This window comes from Marmota flaviventris, chromosome 11, assembly GCF_047511675.1.
Source record: "Marmota flaviventris isolate mMarFla1 chromosome 11, mMarFla1.hap1, whole genome shotgun sequence".
NCBI classification, from domain to species: Eukaryota; Metazoa; Chordata; class Mammalia; order Rodentia; family Sciuridae; genus Marmota; species Marmota flaviventris.
This window is the reverse complement of record NC_092508.1, coordinates 43511884-43533250: the sequence shown is the minus strand read 5'-3', so window position 1 is coordinate 43533250 and position 21367 is coordinate 43511884. Positions and strand designations below refer to the sequence as shown.

General features: G+C 36.6%; 1 protein-coding gene across 3 annotated transcripts in view; it reads left to right on the top strand.

Moving 5' to 3' along the window:
* Window positions 1-10506: 10506 nt before the first annotated feature.
* The window catches only part of Gls (glutaminase), a 77276-nt gene continuing 66415 nt past the window's right edge, over window positions 10507-21367 (top strand). For all 3 annotated transcript variants that reach the window (XM_027924979.3, XM_027924980.3, XM_071618974.1), the window contains exon 1: window positions 10507-11116. In XM_027924979.3, the coding sequence (XP_027780780.1) occupies window positions 10731-11116 (386 nt within the window). In that variant the 5' untranslated portion in view covers window positions 10507-10730. The remainder of the gene's footprint in view (window positions 11117-21367) is intronic.

Below are 21367 nucleotides of genomic sequence, written 5' to 3'. Positions count from 1 at the left end.
GCCCTTTGGCTGTATATCCCTTTGCCCTTTCTCTACTGACCCTTAACATTATCTTTGATTATTAGCCTAAAAGTGTATTTATTGCTCTTGCAAAACTGCTATATTGCTTTTGTCTAGTCACTGCATTTAAGACATTCTTTAACCTTATTTGGTATTTCCAATGTGTCACCTGCAATTCCCATGATATCTGTCGGAAAAAGAATTGACATGAGATTTCATTAATAAGTATCTGATGATCTCCAGATAAAAGCCACAATCCATGTAACCATTGCTCAGAATCACAACTGGGACCCAGCACAGCACCTTTGAGTTCCTCCAGGCCACATTTCCATTTTATAGACATGGGAACTGGGGTGCTGACAGGTTGAAGGATTTGCTTAGGTCAACAAATTAAGTAATGGTAAGCTGGAGCTAGAACTCCAGTCTTCTAACTCCCAGTTCAGAAAAATTTTGAGAGAATTCTCTATATTATTCAACTTAAAGCAATAAACTTACTATTTAGAATTGCACTATAAATCTATTATTTGATTTCTCATTGTACAAGAGCCTGATTTTCCTCTTGACATTTGGGCATATTGTGGCAAGTGCACACAATTAAGGAACTTCCCTTTGCCTACCTCACCAATTACTGAGGAAAAATTCCAGTCAGAAAGGAGATAAGGTTCGTCTCTAGAATCTCTACCTTTCTTTGATCTTCTTTCTTTGGTGTTCCTGGTAACTGTGAAAATAGGTCTTTCTCACACTCAACAATGATGAGAGAGGTTTTTAAGAGCAAAATCTCATAATGGCTTCAATTATATGTGGCTATATTCAGTACCTCTCAGATGAGTAGCCAGGACCATGAACTTTTTTGTTGCAAACACATTTATTAACCCTTTCCTGATCACTGCATAACAATCGGTTTAATAGGTCCTTGGCCTTCATCCTTCACATCGAGATCTTTTCCTTCCTCTTGTTTCCTCTCAGCCTCCATGAACTCACCTACCCTGGATGCATTATCTCTTCAACTCCTCCCCTTAGGAACTAATCAACACAAATGTCTCCTGTTTTTTGCCTCTCACAAGATGCAAAGCTCTTGCTATTTCAGTTACTCTCTTGGGTTAAGACATTATTTTTAGAAAAGCCTGTTCAAATACAATCAGTGTTGGCTGGGAGGTAAAAAAAATCCATGAAGGCAATACTTTGGAAAGGCAGTATTCTCTGCTGAAATTAAATCCAAGCTCACCCCACTCCAAATTGTATCATGACTTGCAGTGCAGTAATAGCATTGGTGCTCAATACTAACAATACCTCCCAATGCTGCAGATGCCTCTGAGTTCTTTTCTTTTTTCTCCATCTAGAACACAGAGTTCAGTGACTTTGCTACTGTAAGAATACATAAAGAATAAATTATGAAGACTTTTTTTAAAATTACATTTGTCAACTTTGGAATTAGTTGTGGAAATAACAGCTGGTCAGAAATGGCTTTCAGTAGAAAAAGCATAAAATATATTTACTTGAATTTGCTGATTCAAATATTTTGGGCACACACTTTTGGTAAACAGCCATTTTATGCAAAGACCATTTTATATGCTGCTAAGAGGACTGGCTACTCTCTGATTGAATTCTTTTTCTCCTACCTTCCACTTACAGTAGATAGATCAGTCAGGGTACTGTAAATTTTGCTGTGACAACAACCTCACAACTGCAGAAACTTAAAATGATAAAAATTAATTTCTTTACACCCAGATACCCAGGCAGAGACAGCAACCACTAACTTTAGATGTTGACACTTATAGTAGCTGAGGGAAAGACAGAGTAGACAATTGTATGTTGGCTTTTAAAGCTTATGATGACATTTCCTGGGCCAAGGAAAGTTGCATGGGTACGTCCAATTTCAAGGGAGCAGAAACAAGCAGTCTTACACAGGAGGAGACTAGAAATACATAATGAATAATCTGTCAGGTTACTCATAATTCCCTGAACACATTTAAATTCACTCGTTTGCTTTCTTTTCTTTTCTTTTTTTTTTTTTTGGTACTGGAGATTGAACCCATAGATGCTTAACCATTGAGCCACATCCCTATCCCTTTTTATTTTTTATTTTGAGACAGTGTCTGGCTAAGTTGCTGAGGCTGGCCTTGAACTTTCAATTCTCCTGCCTCAGCCTCCTGAGTTGCTGGAATTACAGGCATGTTTGTTTGCTCTTGAAACAAGTGTCCTTTTCATTCTTATATATCATGATTTATACCTAGCAAATGTCACTCCCTTTCTGGAATATTCCTTAATTTATCTGATAGAATTTATTACTTTATCATTTTATATATTGAATATACATATATATGTAATATTACAATATCCAGAATGCAGCATTTTAATTAGGAGTTTATATATCTGTGTCTTATCTACCTCTTCAATCCTCAACACTATACTATTTATCTATGGAGTTTTAGGTCCTACCAGGTGATTGGCACAGGTAGACAAACTAGGTGTCCTTAAAGTTCTTTTGTAGTTTGAAATTTTAATATATTTCCTCCTTTTTATGCCATGCAGGAGATAAGGAATTTATTCAAAATTCAAATGAAACTGTGAAAGTTCGAAGCTGGGGTTGTAGCTCAGTGATAGAGCGTTTGCCTCGCATGTGTGAAGCACTGGGTTACATCCTTAGCACCACATAAACAAACAAAACAAAGGTATTATGTCCATCTACAACTATTTTTTTTTAAATTGTAAAAGTTCCTTTTGTTCTAATACATTTCTTTTATTTTCCAGTTAATAAACTCCTATGTTGCAATTCAGTGCCTCGATTATATGGCTTTTCGTGGTCAAAATTATGGTAGATGTGTCAAAAGCTAACAGCTTATATTAAATATACTCAAATTTGAAACATTCTGAATTTTTGGACTTCATGAACGCCTTATATTTGCATTATCAAGCCAACTGCATGGTCAAAATGTCTGATGGGAAAGGTAAGGGGCCAATGGTGGACGCAGAAGCAATAGAGTCATGTGGTACTTTTAAAGCAAATCACTGAAATGTTGAGTAGATTATTTAATGCTTCTGTTTCATAAGATCTAGTTTAGCAGAAAAGTAGATTGTCTCAATACAACTCAATATTTTTTTGTTGTTGTTGTTGGTAGAGGAGGGAAGCAAATGTGAAGTTATAGAAATGTCATTCAGGGTCCAAACTGAAAGTTTAGGGCAGGCTTCTGAATGTTTACTGTACTTCCAATTCCATTTCTATTTGTAAATGATGCAAGGCTAGCTGTCCCACATGGTCCCCCAAATAATTGAGGAGTCATGTAATTAAAAATAGAATAAAACAAAGATATGTAATTGAGAGAGAGAGAGAGAGAGACAGAGAGAGAGAGACAGAGAGAGAGAGAGAATGAATATGTAATGAATTGTATTTAGACCCCCAAAAAGATAGACACACACAAAGAAGTTTCTGTGGTGTGGCTTTGAATCAGTTAGGATGTCTTTATAGAAATCTACACTCAAAATTATTTAAATAACAAGAAAATGTTTCATGCATATCAAGATGTCCCAAAGGAAGGCAGCCAGCAGAATTGGTTAAGTCAGTAGCTTAAGAATTTCCACATTTTTTCCATTTGTCCATTTGGTTGGCCTTGGTGTGTTGAGTTTGCTGTAAGGCTGCCTCCCATCCTGGTAGCAAGATGGCAGTAGAGTTTTAAGGGGAATGAGGTTTTTCATGACCGGCCAGGACTAATGATAGATTAAGCACTGGGAGAGAAAGGTCAAATCTCATATGTTGCTATCATACAGTTAGTAAAGGCAGAGCTGAAAATATGGTGGCACATGAGTCTAATTATTCTCACAAATGTTGTGACTGGTATAGTGTTAAAAATAATTAAGTTGTTTACATTTAATAGTCAAATAATTTAACTTAGTTTTAAAATTCATATTTCTGGATTATTTTGAAGAATACAAAGGTCTAGCTAATTATGCCTGCATTTTCAGGTAAAATCGGCTGGAGTGGATTAGTTATTGCACGTTTTGGACACAGCGTTCAAACTCCAATTTACTGTAGCCTCATTCTTCTTTAATATATTATACCCAAACTTTTCTCAGTTTATGTATCCAGTCCCACATTTGGGGAAATTACTCCTAAAAAAATGAGTTTTTAAATATCATACCATAAAGAGCCCTTGGTTGTTTTTGCACATATAAACATGTCTGGTGAGGCCTAGCTCTGATGGTTAAAAAAATGAGGGCAAGGGCTAGATTGAGCTCCCAGGTATATCTTTATCAACTCTATTATTAATTAGTGGTGTGACCTTATTATAATTTCTCTAGCCATAAAACTTAGCAATTGACACCTGTGCCTAACAGGAATGTGATAAACAGCTTCTTTAATCTCAAAGGAAGGAAGGATTTTAAATTCATATTTTATTAGTCAAGGAATTGCTTTTGTATTTATGTTCAAGATAGCCAAGAACAAAACAATGTGCTCCATAAGGTTTTCAGTTAAATATAAGCCATTTCTGTATCTTTTGTAAAATCTTTAGTTCAAGGATAATGTCTGTGGATTGTCCTCTTGGAAAATTTTTATGAGGTAGCCCTATTACTTACTAATTGTATCATCCAGCATTGGTTAAGCAAATTAAATAAAGCTTAAAAAGAGCCATTAAAAACTTTGCATTGGATTTTTAATATTTTCTACACTTACAATAATTGTTAGAGAGCAGGACTGGCTTTCAAAATTGAAATGAAGCTTATTTTCTTTTTAATCACAAAATATTTCAAACAGAAGAAAGGAGAGAATATATAGCAAATCATATATCCCATATTTGCTTCATCAAAAAATTTATTTTAATAAATCAAACATTGCAGGTGCAGTTAATGCTTTTTGTGTATGACTCTTTAATCCCATTCCCAATTATATATGCCTAGAGCTAACAGGCACTATACTGTATTTGATGTGCATTATTCATTCGCACATTTTAAACTTTTAAACCACATATGTATGAATCCATAAATAATAAATTGTATTGCATATTTTAAAATTTTATAATCACAGTAATATATATATATATATATATATGTGTGTGTGTGTGTGTGTATATATATATATATATATATATATATATACACATACACATATATGTAACCTTCTCCATCCATCCATCTGTAACTTATTTTGTTCAGTATTGTTCTTATGACTTAACAACTTTAATAGGTGGGAATCGTTAATTTTAAATTATGTATGTTACTCTGTTATTTGGAAAGCTATGTTATTTAAGTGCATTTTCCTATTAATAAACACTTTCTGCAGAGAATTTAAAATATCACACTGCTTGTTATACTATCTAGGGTGCATATTAATAAAGTTATCTCTATAAGAAGTAGCTTAGTAACAAATCAATCCTTAGATTTTGTAGAGTTGTTTTTTTGTGTCATGGAATTGGACAGAGGGAACCAGATGCTTATTGTAAATGTCAGATGCTTAAAAAGTGAAGATATAATTTGAAAGAACCAGTGATTTCTAGAGGACCAATATTGATTCCTTTTTACCGTGGTACATCAAAATGCATTGTGAACTCTGATTTTTGAATTTAGCTCCATAAATAATGATTTCCCAAGGTGTTTGGTAATTTGTTTCTGAATTGGTAATATGATCTTACCAGTGGATGAGCATAAATAGATAAAAGTTCTGGCTCATTTATTTTTCCAGGGCTTAGAAAATGTGGTAAGTTTCAGAGGTTGAACCAACATTAGATTTCATAACCTAAAATTGACCGTAACATAATTGATATGGGGCTCATATTTCAGACGAGATCAGGTGCACTGAAGGTGGTATTGCTGTAGACTGGGACTCATATTTCAGACCATGTTAATTTTCTCCACATAAAATGCCTAAATACATATGGCATATTGAGATATCAATCAAATATCTCTTTTTTGGACACTAGTTTTAATTGTCTCTAAACGAGAACGCTATTCTGACAGGCAGTCTTATTCAATGGTTCTAGTTTCAATTGCTCTGTAAATCTACCACTTATCTTTAAGCATTCTCATATATTCTTCATAATCCATATTGGTTTCCTGGTTGCCTCATCTTTTTCATTCAAATTAGATAATAAATCAGTCAATATAAGCTAAATCACGCTACGGCAATAACTCTCAAATCTAAATGACTTAAACCAAGGTTATCTCTTTTCCTTATATTTGTCAATCATAGTTATCTTCAGTTGTGACCCATCATTCTGGGTCCGAGGTAAAGTATCATCAGCTCTGTGAGATACACCATTCTTGTCCCAAAGGAAAAAACATGACAGAGCCAAGTGATGACTCACAGTTTCTGTTCAGCCATGGTCCACTACTTTCACATTTCATTGAACAAATCAAGGTCAAGCTTGCTATTGAATAAGGTGTGGAGGTAAACTCCTGCCAGTGGGAGGGACAAAAATATTTGGGAACAATAATACAATCTACTTCAGAGGTTGTTTTCCTGTCAAGCAAATATCAATTTGTCTAATTTTTGGACTTTTTATGAAATCAAAGTTTAAAGAATTTGTTAATATACAAGTAAAACTTCTTATTTCTGGGATGCAGTTTAGTTGATTTTTATTTTCTTTCGCAGTGCTGAGAATAGGACATAGGGTGATATACCACTGAGCTATATCCCCTGTCCTTTCCTTATGTTTTATTTTGCAATAGGGTCTTGCTAGGTTGCCAAAGTTGGCCTTGAGCTTGCAATCCTCCAGCCTCAGCCTCCAGAATAATTGGAACTAGAGGAGTGTACTGTAGTGGTTGGCTTAAGTTGACTAGTTGACCTTTCTATGAGTCCACAGAACAAAAAGAATTAAAATCACTTTGAAAAATCAATAAATATCTAGAGGTCCCATCATTATGGTTAAGTCTAAGAAAAAACAGCATCAGCTTACAAATTCACCTAACTGAAATGCTCTGCATGAAGAAAAGTGACTTATTTCCACTCTACCCATTCCAGCCATCAGGGTACCCTAAGGAGAATTTCATATAGTATTTTAAGCCAGATCATCCAAATATGCTGCTCAAATTTGATGAAAATCTTGTCATTTTTGTGTGATATCACAATAAACATATTTAATTTCATTAACATAGATAACAGATTTGAGAAATCTAATGAAAAGGCTAAAAATCAGATTTTTGAATTTAATTGCTCTGTTAGGATATTTGTATATGAAATGTACAATCAAAACCTGCTTTTTTATTATCACCTCCCAGTGATGCTTCCTTCTTTATAGTACTTCTTTTTTTATATATAATTTTAAGACTTTTTTAAACATATATTTTTTAGTTGTATGTGGACACAATATCTTTATTTTATTTTAATGTGGTGCTGAGGATCAAACCCAGTGCCGCAAGCACTCTACCACTGAGCCTCAGTCCCACCCCTAGAGTACTTCTTTTTTAGTTATTTGTAAATAACTGGTACCTTGGGCACTGAGCCCAGCTTTCCTTAAGTTTATCTTTATAGTAATCCCTATTTTAAGAAACTTTGGAAATTATTGGTTGGTTTTCTAAAAATGACTAAATAAATGATCTGATTTCAGGGTACTAGCTACTCCTTAAGTGATATTTTGTGACGAGATGGTTTAAAACAATTCCCATTTTAGCTTTTCAGTAATGGTCATGACAACTGATCACATTGCACAGCAAAATTTATTCACTCACATGATGATAATTTTAATAACTAACCCAGAATGCCATTGCTGCTGCTCATTTGATCCTCACAACCTTATAAGGCTTATAAGTTTCAATCTTATCCACGTTTTAATAGAGGAGGGATTTATCATATTTGCCTGAATATGGTTCTAAATTCAGTATTGGAAAAATATATTATGTTTGGCTGGGTTTATCAGCAAGGTCCAAGTTGGTCAGTTAAAGCAGGAACCCAGCAGAAGAAAGGGAAGTGTAGTAGCAGAAGCTTATTCAGAGGTTTCCTGAATCTACTCTTCACATAGAAGAATTTCAAACAAAAACAAAAAAGGCTTAGACAATTCTTTTAAGCCATTAGTCAAAGGAAAATTACTTTCTGTTTATCTCTAGGTCAACAAATAATAATTTTTCAGTTTTTTTGTGAAGGGAAATATCTGAAGTGCATATAGAGGTTATATTATGTTCTTGAAACACTGGCCTTCCTTGTGTAATCTTTAAAAGAATATAGAAGCTCAGGAACATAGAACTCAGGAACCATTCTCAAGTTGGAATAGAAACAAAGTTCACAAATTGTAATTTTTCCTTTTGATGGTTGATTACATCACAATGGCTATGGGGCCATAACCCATTCTTTGCAGGGTAGCTGCACTTAGCAGTAACAAAGAGGAAGTCTAAGAGCAACCCTGACAACCAAGCCACATGTTAATCTTCTTCAACTGTAAACAAGTTGGCCGCTTATTTTTGTGGATAAAATGCTTTGGTAATGATAGAATGTTTTATATAATGATACAATTAAATTAAACATAATTGAAACTCCAGCTCATGCTTCAAATGTTATGACTAAAATATCATTAAATGCAAAGTTATAAAGATGAAGAAAAGAATCAAATCAAAGTATTGAGTCATATTTATTCTATTTATAATAGTTTCAATTTGCTCTCTGTAACCTTTTCATTGGCTTTTGCAAATTCTTAGTTCTTCTAAATGTTAGAAGTAACATCTGTCTTTTCTCACTAGCTAATCCTTAAAAGCAGAAATTCTAGAAAACATCTTCTATTACAAGGTAAACTTTCTATATTTGGTAAGTATACTATAAAGCTTTTAAACCATTAAACATCAGGAAAAAATTCATAGAAAAACTAGACAAACTAAGAAAAATTGGAGAAAAACATAACTGGATTCGTCAGATTGGATGTGCTTGAGAAAAAGGTGGTCAAAATGGGTAACTAGTGGTATCTAAGAGATTGGGGAACATTAAGGTTTGCAAGACATTGATGTTGATGTTCCTTTTATTGAATATATCATTACTTTGATTAATCAATGTTTTTATGACAAGTAACATTAAGCTGTAATAAAAGCCATCCAAAATAATTTGCAAGTATCTTAACTGCACTTCTTTTAAAAAATGTGATTAAATATTTTACACATGATCACTCTGTCCATGTTAAAGAACATTGGAAAAAAAAGACTTAAACATGGCAAGGCTACCATATGCCAAAGGTCACAGAATGTGTAGGTACACAGAGGTTCCCTAGTAACTATCTAGTGCAAAATTCCAAGATTCAATAGATTACTAAATCTGGTAATCAGTTAATGTACCTAACATATGACCCTTTCCAAATATATAAAAATTATTCTTATTAACCATTGGGGATCTATACATTTAAATCTAATCGTTTCAGGCAATTGTCTAAAAACAGTTTCTTTTTAATTCTGGAGTGAAGCGTATGTGTAGGTTCAGAGATTATATGATCCTTGGCTCCTTTGCCACAGTTCCCAAAGAATAAGTGGATAAAGTGATACTGGATTGAAAGGTTTAGAACCAGCATTTGGATGCTTGTATTTTAAAACAAAGCAAATTTTAAAATAGTGAAATATCTACAATTTTACTTTCAAGTAAATTAGCGTTAATGGAATCATTGCTGTTCAAAATATTTTTGAAGTAGTGATATGCACTTTTTTTAGAAAAATATTCTTTAATAGGAAAAGCGTTGTATTCTGGGAATTCTCCCTCTTTATTTATTTATTTTTAGATGTTAATGGACCTTTATTTTATTCGTTTATTTATATGTGCTGCTGAGGATGGACCACAGTGCCTCACACATGCTAGGCAAGTGCTCTACCACCGAGCCACAACTTCAGCCCTAATTTCTCCCTCTTTTTACCCTACCCACACACCCTAACTTTCTAAATGGCTTAAGTCGCATAGCTGAAAGGATTTTGCTCATTTTTTCCAAAACACTTCACATCTGGGTAGCAGCCAACCATGGAAAGTTTCAAGCAAATTTAGGAGAGGGATGAAGCTGGTCTGGGGCCTTCACAGGACAGGGGCCCTGGGAGTCACTTCACGCCGGGATCGTATAGGTAGGGGCCAGCAGTACCAGCCGAACTTCCACGGCCCCGCCAGAGGCCAGCCTCTGCCAACCTGCTGACCGCCAAGCGCTTGGCTTCAGGGGCTTGTGCCCACTGGTCTTCACAACAGCTAGAGGCTCCAGATTCCAGAAGGAATCCACCCGCTTCATAAATGATGAGACCTTCTAAGCCCTCAGTCAGCAGGCCGGTAGCCCCGGGACCCACGAGGTAAGGAGCTACCCTGGGCCTGAATCCCCAGCCTCACACGTCAGTTTGATTCCTCTCCCTGTCGCCCCCCCCCGCCCCCCGTTAGGCTCCGCCCCCCGTCAGTCCCCGCCCGACTTTCTGCGCACCGGGAGCCGGGAGAAATTTGACTGCGTCTATCACCAATGAGAAGAGAGGTCGAAGGTTTGAGCCAATCGGAGCAGGAGAGGGGGGCGGGTCTCCGGTGTCCTCCCGCCCTCGGGTGGGTGAGCGCGGAATGTCTCCGGCCCTCCCCTGCGCGTCAGCCTCAGTGCGGAGCCCTTGGCGGTGTGAGGAGAAGCGTCCACTAGTATCCTCCTGAGCAGCTACAGCGTCTCCAGCTGCAGGAGCCATAGCCGAAACCACACCCACGTCGCTGACCTTTCTCCGTCTGTCTTCTTGCTGCCCAGCGGTAGACCGCGTTCCAGTAGGAAAGCGGCCGCCCACGCCCGGAGCATCCTTGTCGAGCGGCCGCTTACGGACCCAGAGGCATGATGCGACTGCGAGGCTCGGCGATGCTGCGGGATCTACTCCTCCGACCGCCGGCCGCTGTCAGCGCGGCTCTGAGGCGGGCTCAGCCCCTAGCCACCCTGTGCCGGCACCCCCGGGGCGGGCGCTGGCCGGCCGCGGGCCCGGCGACCGCTGCGCGACTCCACCCGTGGTGGGGTGGGGGCGGTCGGCCCTTGGGGCCCTTCGCGGGGCGCCTGTCCAGCTCACCTTCGGAGATCTTGCAGGAGCTGGGCAAGGGGGGCACGCAGCCGCAGTCCGGGGCGTCGCCGCCCGCAGCCCCGCCAGCGGCTGGCCCCAAGGACAGCCCCGGGGAGACGGACTCGTTCGGCAACAGCGAGGGCAAAGAGCTGGTGGCCGCGGGCGAAAAGTGAGTGTCTCCGCGAGACTGAGGAGGCCTCCTCCCGCTCTGGGCTCGGGCCCGGGGGCGGGGGTGGGTGCTGCGGTCGGGTGGGATGGGGGCAGAGGTTCGAGAAAGAGAAAGAAAAGAGATGCCGGTCGGCCCTGCGTCGTCTGCGCCATGTGATTAGGCCCGGCCCCGCCCGCGTCTTCCCCGCCCGCGCCCCTATGCCCGGCTCCCACTTCCCTTCCCCGCCCCCGGCGCGGGTCGCGCCGGTGGATACGCATTGGGTCCGGAGTGGCTGGCCTGGCTTGCACCCAGCCCCGAGAGGCCGCTGCCGCGTGCTTGGCGCCCGAGCTGGCTCGCGGCTGCACCACCTGGCCGCCCGCCCAGCCCTTCGTGGGTGATGCCACACGAATATCTCCACGGAGTGACATTCAAGAGTCGTGTGTTGAGCAGAGCCTGTACCTTCCTGACTCGTCGCTTTTCCAGGCTCGAATTTCCACCCTGCCTGCCCTCCTTTGGTCTCTACCATCCTACTGTAAGCCAGATGTGGCAGTGTTCTTAATACTTCTGGGGCGACTCCTTCAGGCATTTGTAGAGCCATCTGGGCCACCGGAAATAATGTTTCAGAAATGAGATTAGAAGGAATAGGGTCACGTGGCGGAGAAGATGAGGCATGCAGCACAGACCACCTGTTTGCACTGTGGACCAACTTTGTCCTGTCTGGTCTCTTCATGGGATGGACAGATTTTTCTTTTTCTTTTCCTTTTTTTTTTTTTTTTTTTTTTTAAATAGTTGAATAGCCAAGATGAAATGTGACGTAAAACACTTACCAGTGAAAAATCTAAATAGGTTTTGTGATTTAATTGTGATAGGATATTGACTCATCTTTTATGTTTATAGCAGCGATTTAATGAATTAATTTTTCTTAATATGAGAAGCAGTTTCCTGAATACCTTTATCATGTAATATAAATTGAGACCCCAGAGGGTAAACGTTTACTTGTTTGCTTTCTTTGTATCCTACTATTTTTTTTTTACTTTAACCTGACAGAATATGTACTGGTCTTGCCTCCCTTTTTACTTCTTTTACTGTTTCCAGCCCCCAGAGTACCTTAAATCAAACTGAAAGTGTGATTCTTATAATTTCAGTCTCAGGCCTGTTTAATGTTTCCTGTAATTGAAGTTGACACCTCCCTAAAACATTCCTGGTTGAAGTTGTTTTCCCAGGCTGAAAATGTTAAAAACCAACCAACAAACAAAAAAGCACTTGGTGATGGCTAAAATTTGTGGAATATTCAGTGATAATGTTTTTGTGCCACAAAGGAGTCTTATGCCCTTAGATACATTATTTAATGTGTTGGGTTAGATGGCTCAAATTCCTTTGTAAAAAGACTAGACTTTTGTTAAATTTGCAGCTCTCTTATGTTTTAAAGACTAAAATAGGTGTGCTTAATCTCATCTGGGATTCAATTTTATTTTTAACATCAGATTTATCAGGCATGTAATAAGAGTTTAAATACATGTGCCCAAACTTCAGAGAAATGTAAAATGCAGCTAGCTTTAAAAGTTATCCTTAAAGACTGCAGGATGGGAACTACTATTAAAAATATATCTTCGGTTCTGTCCCTCTTCAGTGACTTTAGTGTCCTTTATTTTCCTTTGTCAGGACATTGAACCATTTTTTTGGTTTGTTTCCCAAAAGTTTCTAGTTTCATTGTCTTTTAATAAGAAATCATCTCATAGTGCTAACTTTGAAAACACTATTTTGTCTAACGTGCTGTCCTGTTCTTCCTCTTCCTTCTCAAAAAAGAGAAAGTCAGTCTATGGAGGGAATTCTCAGGCTCAGATGCCTTGGGAGAATTGTGCCAGTAAGATAACCTTGTTTACCATATATCAAGGGGAAGTTCATGAATGGAGAATATGTTATGTCCCACCAAAAGAGCTAGTCAGGAGTAATTCAGGTATATGATAATCCTCAAAGCTTTCAATCAAGGATTTCGTTCAAGAGTGAATGCCAGCTGTCTTAAATGTGAAGAGCACTGGTCTCAAGGTTGTCAGGAAACCTTTTAATTTGGTTTAAATTTCTATTTCTTGAATGGTCTTGTTTCCAAATGTAGCTTTCTTCTTTTGATTCCTTTCATTTTGCCTTTATGTGACAAACGTATCTCTTATTCTGGAGGTAAGCTTCCATTTGATCCTGTTATCTTTTCTAATGCTCAGCCTCAATTAGCAGTCCACCTGGAACACCAGCTCTCTCTCAGGACTCTGTCAGATTTTGTAGTGTTATTAACAGAAAGAACCATGTGAAAATGAATGAGTTACCATCTTGTAAAAGACTTAGAACAATGTTTGACATATATTAAAAGTTATATAAGAGTTTATTCACTAAATGAGAATAAAATTTCTTCATTTATTGTAATACCTGTCAAGGACATTGGCCTTTGAATTTCAGGCTCATACATGAGAACTTTTGTTTTTAGTTTCCAGAAAAAGTTTCCCTTGAAAATTTATTAGACATCTCAAATTACATGATCTGTGTTGTTTACCTTTTTGCCTTGCTGATAAATAAGGTTGAAGTGAATTCAGTACTTAACCATAGCAATTTCATTGTTCATATAACTGGAGCAAGTTATTCTTACCTTGGTTCTGACTTTATATTATATTAATTTTATTTATACTGTGGAAGGTGTCAGAATGTAAGCAGGTTATCTAATTATCTTTTTTCCACAAACTCTTTGAACTGATGTGAACTCTAGACTGTACCATTTCCTTCACACACCTTTAATCTGATTTAAGTTAAAATTATATAACTAACATCTTAGTATCATATAGAATAGTGTAGTGATCTTTGCTCAGTTTTCCCTGCAGGTGTCTCATTTAATTTTGTTACCACCATTCATTCTATCCTTAAAAAAATGTTGCTTGGCTGTTTTCATTTTTAAAAAAGTTATTGTGGCCCTTCACAGTGTTATCGACTTGTGATTCCACTGATGCAGGAAACAGGCAGCAGGATCGAAAGTTCAACCAGCCCCAACAACTTAGCAAGTCCCTAAACAATTTAGCAAGATCTTGTCTCAAAATAAAAATTTAAAAAAGGACTGGGGATATAGCTCAGTGGTAAAACGTCCATGAGTTCAATCCCTAGAAACTTGGGGGACTCGGGGAGAAAAAAGTTGTTATGTCTGCTTTCTTGGCTCCTCACTGGATAGAGGCTGAGGCCTTTTTGCTCCTTTACCACATATCTAAATTCTAAACAGCACATCCCTTTTTTTCAGCTTAGACTCTCATCTTTGTGTGGATAATACCTCAGCTTTTAATCCAATCTGTGTTCTCACATGTATCTCCACATATCTGATGGCATCAGATTTAAAATGTGTAACCTCATATCCATCCTTGTTCTAATTCAATCTATTTGACATACTTTTGTGAGGTTAATTTTAGAGTTTTAATTTAAAATACATTCTTCCAGAAAAACAACATGGATTGGAAGAAACATTATAGCAAACTCACAAACTAAGTTATAACATTCAGAAGCTTTGATTAACCTGCATGAGTTTTTTTTTTTCTTAATAATGCTCGCATCTTCTCTGTCAAGCAGGCCATGCTTAATTCCTGTAAATCCTTGAAGTATATGTTCTTTCTTAGTGAAGGATACTTGGGAAGGGCCAAAGGAAGGGGGATGAAGGGGCATTGTTAGATTACCTTTCCTTTGAACATTTTATTTTTTAATTAGAAAAAGTGATGTATAAGAGAGTAATTAAGCTGGAAAAATATTAGTATATGTATATTCATTACAAAATAGGTAATTCATGTGTAGTGCAGATTGAGAATATTTTATTAAAACTGATGACGATGCCAATTTTTCCCCTGTAAGATTTTCAGATCTTAAGTAATCCCAAAGAGGTGGGAAATAAGACCTCTTGCATTGCTGGTAGAATTATAAATTAGATCATTTATTTTAAGGGCAGTTTGATAGTATCTGTTAAAAAAAAATACATTCCTATTATGCAGTACTTGTTTTTGCATATCTGTTCAAAGTCTTGGTATTTGAAAGTGTATTTCTAATTGTGCCAATAAGCGTAATGCAAAATCTTTTAAATTTAAGTATAAAGTGCAACATAAGTGATTTTGGTTAGCTTCATATAGTATGGCTTTTATATTTTGATAGTTCATATCCTTAATAAATGGAAAGTGCGGGCAAAAGAAAATCATTGTTGTGAGAAATGAATTCTAGACTTAGATTTAATACTAAAACATTTCAGTAAACTTTGGATTGTGTCCATTTGACAGTACTGATAGTGAAGTTGATATGGATATTGGTAGATACAGGATAATATAGTTGGGAAATGAAAGAAAGAACCTCTTTTGAAATAGGTGGCAAATGCTTTGTGATCCTTATAGCAGTGTTTAATATGTAAAGGTAAGCATTCTTGCAGTTCACTTAAAATAAAATCAAGTTGAAAGTTCATCTGATTATTTCTGGTCTTCTTAACCCTTCAGTTATTTTATTTGTGATTTCCTCAATATTAATTTTTTTCTAAGTCATGGTTATTAGTTTTTTTCCCCCCCAGTGTTCAGGATTGAACCTAGGACTTTGCCACATGCTAAGCTCATGTCTACCGCTGAGTTATATACCCAGCCCTTTAGTTTTGTTTTAATGGCACATGAAAATGTATAAATAACTATAATATTATTTTGCAGTCCAATATTTACATTGCTTCTATTGGCCATTGATAATTGTATGCATGATCTGTAATTAAGAAACTACATGCCACTAATTGTATTAATATTTGGATGAAGTTCACTGAAAGAGCAAAATTAGTTTCTGCATTTTAGCTTCTTGTTTTTAGACTTTTTATTATTTTATATAGAAGTTTGTCTTTCCCCAAATCAGCTAACTCAGGAAATGACTTCCAAATAGAACTTAACCTTTTTGATGAGACAGTAACGTATGGGCAAAGGGGGGTGGGTATGTTTTAGTCTGGAAAAGGCAAATGTTACCTTGAAAATTTTTCTGAAGATATTTGTAGATTTCTTTGGTTTTGAAGAATGATTAGAAAGAAATCAATAAAAAGCTATCCTTGTGATATTTGAAGTGAAGCATTGTGACTATAGAAACTGAAAGTCAAATTGTAGGATTTGCATTCTTGAAGGAACTCAGTAATATTAAATCCTATATAGATGAAGATTATAGTTACCTGTGCCTTTTACCTGCTAGTAAAAGGAATGCTTAAGAAAACTGAGGGAACAGAGATATTTCTAAATACAGTTACTGAATATGAGCATCTCTTAGGTACATAACTTTTAGGTAGAGACACAGTTATTCCAGTTTTACCCTGGAATCTATTCAGGTATAAAATTGCTTTGGTTATGAAATAGTGCATATGACTGATGACTACACTTGGCAATTTTCTGACTACCTACAACAAAGTAGAAGTAAAAATGTTAATGTGCCTTGGCTTCCTTTGGGAAGTATCTATGCTTGGTGTATGACATTATTATTGCTCACTGATTTCTGAAGAAATGTTGGTAGTGAAAGAACTGTTGATTTTGCGTAACAAATAGAAAGTTGATAGCTTTAAGGACTTGGAAATACATTTTGGTCTAATTTCTAATTAGGTTTCTAAAGATATTAAACATAATAATATTTTGAGTGACATGTATTTCCTTTGATTTTTTTGGGGAGGAGTTATTAAAAGAGTAAAAGCTTTCTGAAGAGCAATTTTTTAGTTGTATGAAGAAGTTATAAGTTATTCAGACCTTTTAGGAATTTAGGCTAACAAAATAAGCTCAAGTGTAAAAAAAAGGTTTTATTCCCTAAAATTTTTGGTACAGTGTTCTGCATTTTGGAGAAAAATGGGGGAAAAATTATGTTCAACATTAATGGGATGGTTAAGTAAATTATGGTACATTCTTTTAAAAGTCTCCCATTTAACTATTTTTTTCAAATGTATACAGATAGGTTTGAGGGATATAAATAAATGGAATATTAAGCCAAATGTTAGAATGCAAAATTTTCTATGAAGTATGATCTCAAGTGACATTAAGCTTAAAAAAAAATTAAAGAACAAAATAAGCCAAAATGACATTAATAGTTGAAGTTTGTGGAAATGGACACTTTATTTCCTGCCTCCTTGTAGTTAACTCTTAAGATTTCCCATTATGAGTGGGAAACTTCTAAAATAGTGGAAAAGATGCAACTTCTAAAATCTGAGGAACCTCATATGAAATTCTAAACTTGTAAATCTACTCTGTTGTCTAGTTTGCTGACATAATATCCTGTTTCTGGTTGTATAAGAATAGTAAGCCCCATTACGTTGGAAAAAATTGTGTCACAAATTATGAATGGGTTTGTACAACTTCTGCTTATCATTATCCAATCATTCACTATTATCCTCAAACCTTAGACTTCTAAAATTCAAATCTGTACTTGTTATTAGTCTCCTTAGAAAATGATGCGTATTTGTCTGCCATTAAAACATAGAGTTTAACATTTCTTGTTCAACTTCCATTTACTATAAGGAAACATTACTATATTATGTTTATCTGTGACAGGCCAAATAGTTGATACATGCAGCTTTGTGGGCTCTATGGTTTCTTTTACAACCACTAAGGTACAAAGCAGCTGTCAATATAAGTAAATAAAGAATGTAGTTGTCTTTCTATGAAACTTCATTTACAGATGGGTGGTGGTAATTCCTGCTCTAATTGTTCATTCCTGCACTACTATATATTAAGTTGTAAGGAATTGTCTCCTATTCTGATTGGTCCTGTTTTGATTAAGCTTATTCTCATGTGAATTTTCTGTCTTGTATTAGGAACTGCATCTTTTTCCTGCCCTTCATTGTTTCCAATTTAGCAGTCCTTCCTCATTCTCACCTTCCATTCCTAATTATTAGCTTTTTTATTTAAACAAAAGTGTGATAAAATATATGTGACATAAAATTGACCATCTTAACCATTTTTAAGGGTATGGTGGCATTCAATACTTACCTTAGGTTTTGAATTATGAACCTAGATGATTAAGTTTACATGTAAAATAAAGGTACATAAGTCCAGCGTGACTTAAGTTTATGATCTTACTTTATCAAAGAAATTTATGAAGACATCCATTTTTAAACTCAACAAACTGAGGATCAGATTTGGAAGTGACTTTAAAGAACATCAATTCTACCCCACTTTACATGTTTTATAAGACTCAAAGACATTAAATTACCCAATCAAATTTGTACAGTAATAGATCTTTCCCCCCTACCCCTTTTTCATGTATAGGCAGTTTAACAAAATACATTGAAGTAACTACTGTTTTGAGTTCAGGATTGGAAGAGACCTTAAAAGCCCATCTTCCTAGCTGCTTTTTAAATTTTTCCTCTTTTCTTACACAGGTTTTTACTTATTGAATACTTCCCTAACAAGAGTCCACTCCTATAGAAGGCAGCCCATTCCATTTTCAGAGCTGCTTTATCTTTCCTTGTGTGTAGCTGAAATTTGCCTTCTATTAACTTCGTCTTATAATTTTTAGTTATTCTGAATAAGTCATAAATAATGGTATCAAAGCGATTGCAGGACAGAATTCACATAATGTTTGTACTTTTGAAGGATACTTGGTTGAAGAAATTTCTAATTGGTCTAGGTGTGGTGGCACACACCTGTAATCCCAGATTGGAGGCTGAGGGAGGAGGATCACAAGTTTGAGGCTAGATTCAGCAATTTAGAGACCCTGTCTCAAAATAAAAAGGATGGAGGATGTCACTCAGTGGTAAAGTGCCCTGTGTTTGATCCTCGGCATCCTATCCCCCAAGATTTTCTTATTGGAAAGACTGTAGAGCAGGACACTAATGGAACTGATTTGCCCAGGTCCTAGTCTTCCCACTTGAAATAGGTGGACTGCTTTCTGGATTAAACTTCTAAACTTGTGCCCATCTGAACAAATTGCTATTGCTATTGCTATTATGGAAATCCTGACCACTCCCTCATGTCAAGCTAGTTTTTGTGGCCTGCTATTGAATAAATTTCTTCAGTAAAGTTCAATCTAAACAAAACTTTTATTTAAAATAATCTCATCCTTGCTTTGTATAGGATGTGATTTTAACAGGGCAGAACAATAATTCAGTCATTTAACCTAAGTAAATCCCCTATTTGCATTTTGGTTAGATAATTTTCAGTAAGTAAAGACTCTTGTCTTTAATATTCTTAAAGAACTCCAAGTATGCCTATTAAAATGGAGTGTTGACAACTGAGAATAGTTGGTATGGTAGAACATCTGGAGTCTGGGACTAGGAACAAACCAGCTTTCTAGGACTACTTCTGGTTTAGCTCCTTAAGAGTTGTATGACATTGGACATGTTGCTTGACTTTGAGACTCTGTTTTTACTTGTGACCCATGGACAATAACCCACCTTAATTTACCTGGTAGGGTTTAGAGATAAAAAAGTAAAAGTCCATTTGTTTTTTTTTTAAAGTAAAGTCATAGAAGATATGAGTTGTATTTTTAAATTCAATCAGTGATTAGCTTTAGGGCAAAATGACTTGGCTGAAAAACATAATTTGTCACTTTGTCATGAATTCATTCTGATGTACAGTAGTATTATATGGCCAGCCATTATCAATTCAGCTTTTAACTGGCAGGTTTAATCTGCTAACTTGCTGATGGTTGATGGATATTTGTTACCAATCAGATCACTCTGAACTCAATGATAAACTGATTTAAAGACAACCCCAAATATCTTTTAAAAAATATTTTTTAATAATTTTTTTTTTTTTTTTTTAGTTTTTGATGGACTTTTATTTCATTTTTATGTGGTGCTGCTTAGAATTGAACCCAGTGCCCCACATGTGCTAGGCAAGTGCTCTATCACTGAGCTACAATCCCAGCCCCCAAATGTCTTTTTAAGGGTCATAATTTTTAAATGAAGATAAGATCAGCATTCTTTTTGGTATTCAGTTAGTAGACCTCATTTTCAAGATTCCAGTTGAAAAAAATTGATCTTTTTTGATCATTTAACACATTATAATATTTATGGTAGACTGCTTTAAGAGTTCTGTGGGATTGCAAAAGAAAAAGACCCAGAAAAATTTTTGCTTTAATCTACAAGATTTTGAACTGATGGTTGATTTTGTAATATTGTTCTAATAATAAATTAGGAACTTTCTTTTATACCCCTTCACCAGTCAAACCAAAATTAAAGGCATCTCCTGTACTGCCAGTGTTATATTTGTACCACAGTACTTGTCACATTACTCATCTCTCTAGACAGTAACCTTACTAGGCTCATCCTTCCCTCCCTCCTCTCTTTCATTCTTTGTGTGCATGTGTGTGTGGAAGACACACGCAACACACACACACACTGAGAGAGAGAGAAAGAGACACTATGGATTGAACCCAGGAGCACTTCACCACTGAACTACACTCTCAGCCCTTTTTAGTGTTTGCTTTTGAGGCAAGGTCTCACTAAGTTGCCCAGGCTGGCCTGAGACTTGCCATCCTCCTGTCTCAGTCTCCTAAGTTGTTGGGACTACAGGATTGTGCCACTGTGCTCAGATAGGCTGTGGGTTTTTTTAGGTTAATGGAGGGGAAGGATAGGTAAAAGAGGGAACAATGTGATGGTGAAAGGATCTTAAAGGCAGAAACTAACAAATAAGAAAGAACAAAAGAGGAGGAATGAAAACGTGTGAAACAGGATTTTTTTCATTGAATTTACTTGTCTTGTGTATATTCTATTTTAATTATTAAGTGTCATGGCCATTTTATGTTATGACATGAACAGAATCCTATAGGGCACATTGGACTCATCAGTTATTTTTGATGATAGAGTTTCAAAGCCCGCTGTAATCTATTTTTTGTCATTAAAACTTAAATACGCTGGGTACGGTGGTACATATCTGTAATCTCAATGGCTTGGAAGGCTGAGGCAGAAGGATTGAGGCAGAAGCCTCAGCAACTTTTAGTGAGACTCTGAGAAATTCAGTGAGACCCTGTCTCAAAATTTAAAAAAGGACTGGGGATGTGGCTCAGTGATTAAGCATTCCTGGGTTCAATCCCCAGAAACACCCACCTCCCCTCAAAAAAAAAAAAAAAAATACTTCTGAGAGATTTCCTAATTACTGCACAGTGTCTAGAAGCTATGGTTTTAGCCTTTGAATTTTAAAAGTTAAATACATGAATTGTGAAGACATAAAGACATTAAATTAGGGGAGAGGAAAAAGGAGTAAAACAAGAAAGATTTTTAAAAGTTAGCGGCAATATTTGCATTCTACTTGTTTACCAGACTATTGA